This window comes from Microtus pennsylvanicus, chromosome 1, assembly GCF_037038515.1.
Source record: "Microtus pennsylvanicus isolate mMicPen1 chromosome 1, mMicPen1.hap1, whole genome shotgun sequence".
Taxonomy (NCBI): domain Eukaryota; kingdom Metazoa; phylum Chordata; class Mammalia; order Rodentia; family Cricetidae; genus Microtus; species Microtus pennsylvanicus.
This window is the reverse complement of record NC_134579.1, coordinates 287,285-297,233: the sequence shown is the minus strand read 5'-3', so window position 1 is coordinate 297,233 and position 9,949 is coordinate 287,285. Positions and strand designations below refer to the sequence as shown.

Below are 9,949 nucleotides of genomic sequence, written 5' to 3'. Positions count from 1 at the left end.
TTAGTGTTCCTAGAGAAGCTAAATAAGAAGGAGAACCCAAAGAAAAACATATAGGCATCCTCCTGAATATTAACCTTCATCAGGCGAGGAAAGGAGAAAGAGAAAGAGACCCACACAGGAGCACAGGACAGAAATCTTAAGGTCCAAATCAGGAGAAGAAGGAGAGAGAGCACGAACAAGGAACTCAGGACCGCAAAGGGTGCACCCACACACTGAGACAATGGGGATGTTCTCTTGTGAACTCACCAAGGCCAGCTGGCCTGGGTCTGAAAAAGCCTGGGATAAAACCGGACTCGTTGAACATAGTGGACAATGAGGACTGCTGAGAAGTCAAGAACAATGGCAATGGGTTTCTGATCCTACTGCACAACTGGCTTTGTGGGAGCCTAGGCAGTTTGGATGCTCACCTTACTAGACCTGGATGGAGGTGGGTGGTCCTTGGGCTTCCCACAGGGCAGGGAACCCTGATTGTTCTTTGGGCTGACAAGGGAGGGGGACTTGATTGGGGGAGGGGGAGAGAAATGGGAGGCGGTGGTGGGGAAGAGACAGAAATTTTTAATAAATAAATAAATAAAAGGAAAATAAATAAAAGAGAAAAAAGTTTAGGGGTAGTCATATAACATTTTTTGAGAGTATAATTTAATTACATTTTTTCTCTTTCCCTTCCTCCCTCCAAACCCTATCAAATACTCTTCCTTACTCTCCTTACCTCTTTATTAAGAAAATACTTGTACCTTAACATCATTTTGTTTTTAAGTATATATATATATATATATATATATATATATATATATATATATATAGTTTATACACAAAAAGAAAGACATGAATGGGTAGAAGAAGCAAGATATATGCACAAAAATGCTATCAGCATTGACCAGCAATCAGTGTGATTGATGAAATTGTTTTCTTTATGTTTTATGTATTTTCATTGCTTTAAGCATATTTCTGATATTTGATTACAGTGAGTCACATTAAAATTTTTTGATCTTGAATGTGAAAAATGCATTTATATTGGAAACATCATATAGTTCAATAAAACTTATTCTCGGGGAAAATGATGAAAAGCAATCTATTTTACCATTGATTAATTCTGAATTAGTAGGGGAACAGGGAGGATAACTTGAGGGAACAGGATAGTCGAGATGGAAGGAGGACAGAGATGAGAGCAAGGAAAGAGATATTTTGATTAAAGGAATCATTATGGGGCTGTCAGGAAACCTGGGTTTAGAGAAATTCCTAGGAATCCACAAGGACCTCAGAAACGACTTTAAGCAACAGAGGAGAGGGTGCCCAAACTGGCCTTACCCTGTAGTCAGACTGATGAATATCTTAAATATCACCATAGAACCTTCATCCAGCAACTGATGGAACAGAGGCAGAGACATTGGAGCACTGGACTGAGCTTCCAAAATCCAGATGAAGAGTGAGAAATGTGAGAACATGAGGAAAGAGGTCAAGACCATGATGGGTACACTGAAACAGTGTACCTGAACTAATGGGAGCTCACCAGCTCCAGCTGGACTGGGAAGGAAACAGAATAAGTTCAAACTATTCCCTCTGAATATGGGTGACAGTTGTATGGCTGGGGAAGACTGTGGGGCCACTGGCAGTGGCAACAGGATTTAACCCTACTGCTTGTATTTACTTTTTTGGAACTCATTCTTTTTGGATGGATACCTTGCTCAGCCTATATATAGTAAGAAGGGCTTGGTCCTTCCCCAAAGCAATGTGCCTTACCCTCTCTGAGGAGTGAATGGGGTGTAGAGTGTGGATGCTTAGGTGGAGGGAAGGGTAAGAGGGAGAAAGTGGGAACGGGAGTTGGTATGTAAAATGAAAAAAAGATTATTTGTTTTCTTTTTCAAAAAGTAAATTCTTGTTTAAAATAAAAACACTGCGGGAACATTTGATAATTTCCAGAAAAGTTAATTAGTATTCATACTAAAATATATGTATTTATAAAATGTTTTTCTATGTGTTACAATATAATACAGATGGTGAGTCGATTTCATCCAAAATATCTAAAGAATGTCAGTGGAGTAAATACTTTTATTTATAGCTGACCTTTAATATTTGGGATTAGAAAGCCATCAAGCTTATGTAAGTCCAGCTATAATAAGTTAGTTATGAATAATTAGCTGAGTAATAAACAATATCAAGCAGATTGGCTTAATCCTGCAGGGAATTTTTGGTAGCACTGAGGGAGTTTTAGTTTTGAATTTAAAATAGTATTGAAGATGATAAGAAATAAATATCCCCTACAAACTGCTTTTGTTAAAGGAAATTGACCCAAGAAGGACAGTTGTCCCTGACACTCTTGCTGCTGAAGCTAGAGTATTTTCATGGAGATATAAGCTTCATGTCATCTATGGTTGCAACTGTTTTATGGGAGTCTGGTGAGTAAAATATTATTGCCATTTTAATAGTTCAACCCCTTCATTAGAAAACGTTTATCATAATGTATGAATATCTGCATAGAAATAATAACATGGACACATCTTTTAAGTAAATTTTCTAACAAAAGTGACAAACAATAGACCTAAGAATCTAAATGAGATATTTTGCTACCTGGTTCACTTTCTCTAAGTCCCTGCTGACACCCAGCTATGTGCTTATACACGAAAAATTTGTGCTTAGTCGTGTGACTTTGTAAGAGTTCATGTGGTCAACTATTATATTTTTATTCTTTTTTTTTGCACAATCAGATTTTATTTTATTTTTTTGATAGTAATTTGTTTTTTTTCTTTTTTTATTGAGAAAAAAAATTTCCGCCTCCTCCCAGCCTCCCACTCCTCCCCCCCCCACACTCCTATCCCCGTCCCCCCACTCCTCTCCCTCTCCCCCCACTCCTCTCCCCCTCCCTCTCAAGTCTGAAGAGCAGTCAGGGTTCCCTGCCCTGTGGAAAGTCCAAAGTCCTCCCCCCTCCATCCTGGTCTAGGAGGGTGAACATCCAAACTGGCTAGGCTCCCACGAAGCCAGAACATGAAGTAGGATCAAAACCCAGTGCCATTGTCCTTGGCTTCTCAGCAGCCCTCATGGTCTGCCATATTCAGAGAGTCCGGTTTTATCCCCTGCTTTTTCAGTCACAGTCCAGCTGGCCTTGGTGAGCTCCCAATAGATCAGCCCCACTGTCTCCGTGGGTGAAGTAAAATTACCTTTTCTGATTTTTACTCATGGAACCAGAAGGCTTGTGACTTCTTAAGGCGCCCATGCCTCTTTCCTCACCTGTTGATGGGTTCCTTGGGATCCTGGGAATATGAAGAAAAGAAGATTCCCCGCAGCAGCAGCATCTGTTTCATGCTAAATTTTTAGAAAATATAAAACAAGCGTTATCTCATACTTTCTTGAGATGACAGTGAAACATTTAATAATTTGACAAACATTAAATTTCTCTGCTACTGTGTTTCAGCATCCAACAAAACTCTAAGCAAATGTTCTTTTTCCTATACCCAGTAAAGATAGAGGTGAACTATTTTCACAGAACAGTTTTTCTTTCTAGTTGAAATAATGAAATTAAAATTACCCCATGAACCTCTGTACACCACTTCCATTCTGCTACGTGTTTTATTGTCTTAAGACTATTTCTTGCTCATCCTTTTAAAAAGAACTCTATACCCTTTAAAAACATAAAACAAATTATTTGAGAACAATAGTTTCTTCAAAGCACTGATGAGGACATGGAACTCTAGGCTAACTCTATAAAATATATTGAAGGCTAAGCTCAAAAAACAAATGCAAAGTATATGCTGGTAAGAAACCCACTTGGCTGGTCTTGTCTTAATACTATGGCTTTCCTTATTCATTGGGTGTTTAGCCACCAAAATCTGATATTTATAAGTGATAAGCTTCAATTTTAGAACAATAATACACTGCTGCAAATACACAAACCACGTTATGCCCAGAACTGTGCATATTATCACACAGAAACAAAGCAATGTGGACCCAACTTGACTGCTCACCCTGCCGTATTCTAGGTTCTAACCCCTCTACTCTGACTAATTACACTCCTGCGTACATGCATTTCAGTAAAATTTTTTGCCTTGCATGTTATTTTTTGTGGTCATTATAAATTAGGTAGCTTAATGTTTTATCTACTTAATCCTTTTTATAAAAAGTTTTGAATATCTTGGGATAGAATGCACATATTGGAGACATTGGTCATTCATTCTATTGTGATGTGTTTTATAATGTTAAATAGCATTTTTAACTTCACAATAACCCTCAAGGAAATTAAAGGCTCAAGAAACACCATGACATTGTTTAAATCTCTTTAAAATCGTAGACAACAGAAATATTAAAAGACATTCTTAATTTTTTTTTTCGAGACAAGGTTTCTCCGTAGCTTTTGGTTCCTGTCCTGGCACTAGCTCCTGTAGACCAGGCTGGCCTCGAATTCACAGAGATCTGCCTGCCTCTGCCTCCGCAGTGCTGGGATTAAAGGCGTGCGATTAATTCTTTTTTTTATAAATTTATTTATTTATTAAAGATTTCTGTCTCTTCCCTGCCACCCAATTCTCTCCCCCTCCCCCAACCAAGTCCCCCTCCCTCGTCAGCCCAAAGAACAATCAGGGTTCCCTGCCCTGTGGGAAGTCCAAGGACCACCCATCTCCATCCAGGTCTAGTAAGATGAGCATCCAAACTGCCTAGGCTCCCACAAAGCCAGTTGTGCAGTAGGATCAGAAACCCATTGCCACTGTTCTTGAGTTCTCAGTAGTCCTCATTGTCAGCTATGTTCAGCTAGTCAAGTTTTATCCCAGGCTTTTTCAGATCCAGGCCAGCTGGCCTTGGTGAGTTCCCAATAGAACATCCCCATTGTCTCAGTGTGTGGGTGCACCCTTTGCAGTCCTGAGTTCCTTGTTCGTGCTCTCTCTTTTTCTGCTCCTGATTTGGACCTTGAGATTTCTGTCCTGTGCTCCAATGTGGGTCTCTTTCTCTGTCTCCTTTCATTGCCTGATGAAGGTTAATATTCAGGAGGATGCCTATATGTTTTTCTTTGGGTTCTCCTTCTTATTTAGCTTCTCTAGGAACACTAATTATAGGCTCAATGTCCTTTGTTTATGGCTAGAAAGCAAATATGAGTGAGTACATCCCATGCTCCTCTTTTTGGGTCTGGCTTACCTCACTCAGGATAGTGTTTTCTATTTCCATCCATTTGCATGCAAAATTCAAGAAGTCCTTGTTTTTTACTGCTGAGTAGTACTCTAATATGTATATATTCCATTCTTTCTTCATCCATTCTTCCATTGAAGGGCATGTAGGTTGTTTCCAGGTTCTGGCTATTACAAACAATGCTGCTATGAACATAGTAGAGCATATACTTTTGGTGTATGATAAGGCCTCTCTTGGGTATATTCCCAAGAGTGGTATTGCTGGGTCCAGAAGTAGGTTGATCCCGAATTTCCTGAGAAACCGCCACACTGCTTTCCAAAGTGGTTGCACAAGTTTGCATTCCCACCAGCAATGGATGAGTGTACCCCTTTCTCCACAACCTCTCCAGCAAAGGATATCATTGGTGTTTTTAAATTTAGCCATTCTGACAGGTGTAAGATGGTATCTTAAAATTGTCTTGATTTGCATTTCCCTGATCGCTGAGGAAGTTGAACATGACCATAAGTGTCTCTTGGCTATTTGAACTTCTTCTGTTGAGAATTCACACTGTTGCTAAGACACAAAGGCAACCCAATGACTGGGAGAAGATCTTCACCAACCCTGCAACTGACAAAGGTCTGATCTCCAAAATATATAAAGATCTCAAGAAACTAGACCGTAAAAGGCTAATCAACCCAATTATAAACGGGGCACTGAGCTGGACATTCTTAATTCTTAAAGACAGTTTTCCAAACAGGCATGTTTAAATTTTATTTCTTCGCTCTTTCATCAATATGTAAAAAAGTGTGTACACATGTGTGTATATGTGTTTTATCTTAAAATAAAAGTACTTATAACATCATGGACTAATATATGATTAAAAGTTCTTTGTTGCACACTAAAAATCATAACATTATAATTTAGGTGTCTTTAATTCTTTGAGGAAGTGAATTAATGCTTCTTTTCATGTACTCTTCTGAAAACAAAACATAAAAAGTTATGTTCATAATTCATTGTTGCTTTATAGATGGATAATCAAGTGGCAAATATGAACAGGATAGAGGGAAGAAAAATATTTTAAATTACTGTAGTATATTACCTGACCTGTTTATGTCTTAGAAGGATGAAAACACAAATATCAGTAATAACAAAAGCAAAGTCCCTTTGCCTCTCATGTAAATACATTTGAAAGATACATATGAAAAGAAAATAGGATGAAGCATTTGGAAAGGCAAAGAAACATCAGAAGAGGGAGAGAAACATGAAAAAGTTAACTGTTCAAAATCTACTGTAAATGTGAATGATAATGTCATTATTGAAATATTGAAAAAGAAGACATTTCAACTAGAGATTGTTTTTAAAATATTTTAGAACAAAGTATGTTTTCTATGTTTAATCATTCTAAAATTTGTATAGAATTTTCATATTATAAATGTAATTAAATTAAACATAATCTAGAAATATATTAAGTTAAACATAATTTTTAGTTATTAGGTCAATGTATATAAGGGCCAAGTGAATCAATATTTATAGCTTTTTCAGTTACTTTTCATATAATTGCATGATATAATCTAGGATTGGAGAGATGACTCAGCTGTTAAGAATACTGGTTCCTCTTTCATTGGACCTGTTTCAATTTCAAGCATCCACATGACAGCTCACAATGGTCTGTAACTCTGGTTTTAGGTTACTGGACATCCTCACACAAACATTCAGTGCAGACAAAACACCAATGCACTTAAATTTAAAAGAGTACTCATCAAAATTGTTTAAAAAATATTTCCTATTTCAGGAGAGCTACAGAAGCAGACATAGTCCACTTTGTTCATATTTACTAAGGAGCATCTGACATGTGGGAATGTGGACTACAATATGACTCTGTGCTCTTTGACAGTTGGTCATATTTTCTTTGTCTCATCTCTCTATACAGTGAGCATCCTGAGCCAGTATGATGGAAGTGAACAGGACCCTGCTGACTGAGTTTGTCTTTAGAGGAATAACAGATCGTCCAGAGCTGCAAGTCCCTCTATTCCTGGTGTTCTTCTTCATCTATGTCATCACCATGGTGGGCAACCTTGGCTTAATCTTTCTCATCTGGAAAGACCCACATCTTCACACTCCCATGTACTTTTTCCTTGGAAACTTAGCCTTTGCAGATGCCTGCACTTCATCCTCTGTGACTCCAAAGATGCTTATGAAATTTTCAAATAGGAATGACATGATATCAATGGGTGAGTGTTTTCCCCAATTTTACTTCTTTTGTTTCAGTGCAACCACAGAAATTTTCCTATTGGTTGCAATGGCCTATGACCGCTATGTGGCCATCTGCAACCCTCTGCACTATACAGTAGTGATGTCCAAAAGACTGTGCACTGTGTTAATAAGTATGTCATATATAATTGGTTTCCTAAATCCTATAGTTCATGTGGGTTTGTTATTCAGATTAACATTCTGTACGTCTAATATTATTGACCATTTCTACTGTGAAATCATGCCAATCTACACAATTTCTTGTACTGATCCATCTCTTAATGCATTGGTGGCTTTTGTTTTTGCTTCTTCCATACAAATCAGCACCTCTGTGACCATTGTAGTCTCTTATGCTCGTGTCCTATTTGCTGTCCTGAACATGAAGTCTAAGAGTGGCAGAAAGAAAGCCTTCTTCACCTGCAGTGCGCACCTGCTCTCTGTCTCTTTGTTCTATGGCACTCTCCTCTTCATGTATGTCAGTCCTGGGTCTGGACCAGGTAAAACCCAGGATAAAATGTATTCACTGTTCTACACAGTTGTGATTCCTCTGCCAAACCCCTTTATATACAGTTTAAGAAACAAGGAAGTTTTAGGTGCTCTCAAAAGAGTCATTAAATGATCACTATCTTCTGACATGTTCATGGTTTTAAGTATGTTTTTCTTCTCTTCTGCGGTATTTCATACTATTTGATAGTGTGTTTTGAATATAATAGAATATTACCTATGACTATACTATACATACTTGTCTAATTATGCAATTATGATTAAAATATTAAGTGAATGTTTTAAGAGATATTCCTGGTCATTTGTTGTTTTATGTGTGTACTCCCTATTGTTCTAATCCATAGAAATTTTGTCTCTGATTTTTGCCTGCTTTTGGAACTCTTTTCCTCATATTGGGTTGTCTTTCCCAAAATAAATATGTAGTTTTCTGCCTTGTCTTACTATATCTTGTTTTGTCGTGTTTTATTGTTTTTGCTTATTTTTTCTTTTCTGAAAGAAAGCTGAGGTAGAATGAATTTTAGAGAGAGAGGAGGTGGGGGAAGTTGGGAGGGTAGGGGAGGGGAAATTGTATTTAGAATGTGTTGTATAAAAGATTTTTAATAATAGTAATAATAATGATAATAAAAGAAATAAAAATGTAAGAAGGAATCTCTTGTTTTTCAGTTACATACATTCTTAAATTCTTGATTTTATAGTATTTAAACTATTCTTAAATCCCTTATTTATATAAAACAAACACACAGAGGGAGAGAGAGAGAAAGAGAGCGAGATTGTGTGAAAGACATCTGGCATGACTGTCTTACTGCCCCCAGGAGCCAGAGAGAGGTTCTGAATGGAGCTTGAGTTCTAGGCAGGTAAGGATGGTTGAGTGAGGGTCTTAGAATAATTCTCTGATCTTCTGGAAAAGCAACACATACTTTGATAGCTGAGTCATTGTCCCACCCCTACTTCAATTTTAATCCATACTCACTACATATTTTTTTGGAGACAGATAAACTTTCCCCCACAGTTTTCATATTTTTAGAACTCTGTTGACTTTTTAACTGAATATATGTGTGATTCCTTTGATTACACACATACTTTTCTTCATTCTTGAGGAAGTGTCATAAAAAAATCTTTTGTTTAAAATATGTGTAATTATGCCAAATTTAAAAAATGAAAAATTTAAAATAAGTATTTCTTGAGAATTATGAGTAGTCTTAATGGGCTAAAGAATTCTGTCACTCCCAGTGAAAATACACAAATTTATTAGCATAAAAACAAACAAAAAATTAATAGAAAGCTTGATCAATAGCTCAGCAGAATAATACTTGTTGCTGAGTCTGAAAAACTGAGTTAGAACCCCAGGACCTACTTGGTGGAAGGAGACTGACTCCTCCAGCAGTTTTTTCTCTGACCTGTACACCATGATATGTAACCGCCATCAATCAAAATAATGAATGAAAAAAACCTAAAAATTTAATGGAGAATAAAAGAAAAATGTAAATTTTACAAAACTTCTACAATTTATTTTTTAACTAATATTGTTGCATACCTTTATTCCTGACTTGCAGATGCCAACTGATTATAGCTCTTTTCTATAATTGAAGCCTTCAACAGGTAATGTTGGAGTCCCCTCTGTGTGCTGTGATTACCATTAATGAATAAAGAAACTGCCTTGGCCTGTTGATAGGGCAAAACTTAGGTAGGCAGGGAGGACTGAACTGAATGTTGGGAGAAAGAAGGGCAGAGTCAGGGAGATGCTGAATCTTTGCTGGTAAGTCAAATGTGGTGATATACAGATTAATAGAAATGGGTTAAATTAATATGAGTTAGTCAATAAGAAGGTAGAGCTAATGGGCCAAGTAGTGATTTAATTAATACAATTTCTGTGTGATTATTTCAGTTTTGGGAAGCTGGGACAAACAAGAGGCCTGCTGCTACAAATAGGACATTAAATCAACTTTTCCTACTCTAAAGTAAGGATGAGTGTGCAAGGCCATCATGAAAGTATGTGGCAATTTTGTCCCTCTGACTATGTTGGATATAGATTTCTGAATATATAAAATAAAGGGAAAATTTCCACATATACATGACATGTTATACCTTACCTTTTAATTAAAATTGA

General features: G+C 37.1%; 1 protein-coding gene across 1 annotated transcript; it reads left to right on the top strand.

The window, feature by feature from the left end:
• Positions 1-7,036: 7,036 nt before the first annotated feature.
• On the top strand, positions 7,037-7,957 carry LOC142838102 (olfactory receptor 5AC1-like). The gene has a single exon (XM_075953418.1). It carries the CDS (start codon positions 7,037-7,039, stop codon positions 7,955-7,957), a length of 921 nt encoding a protein of 306 aa, XP_075809533.1.
• The last annotated feature ends 1,992 nt before the right edge of the window (positions 7,958-9,949 follow it).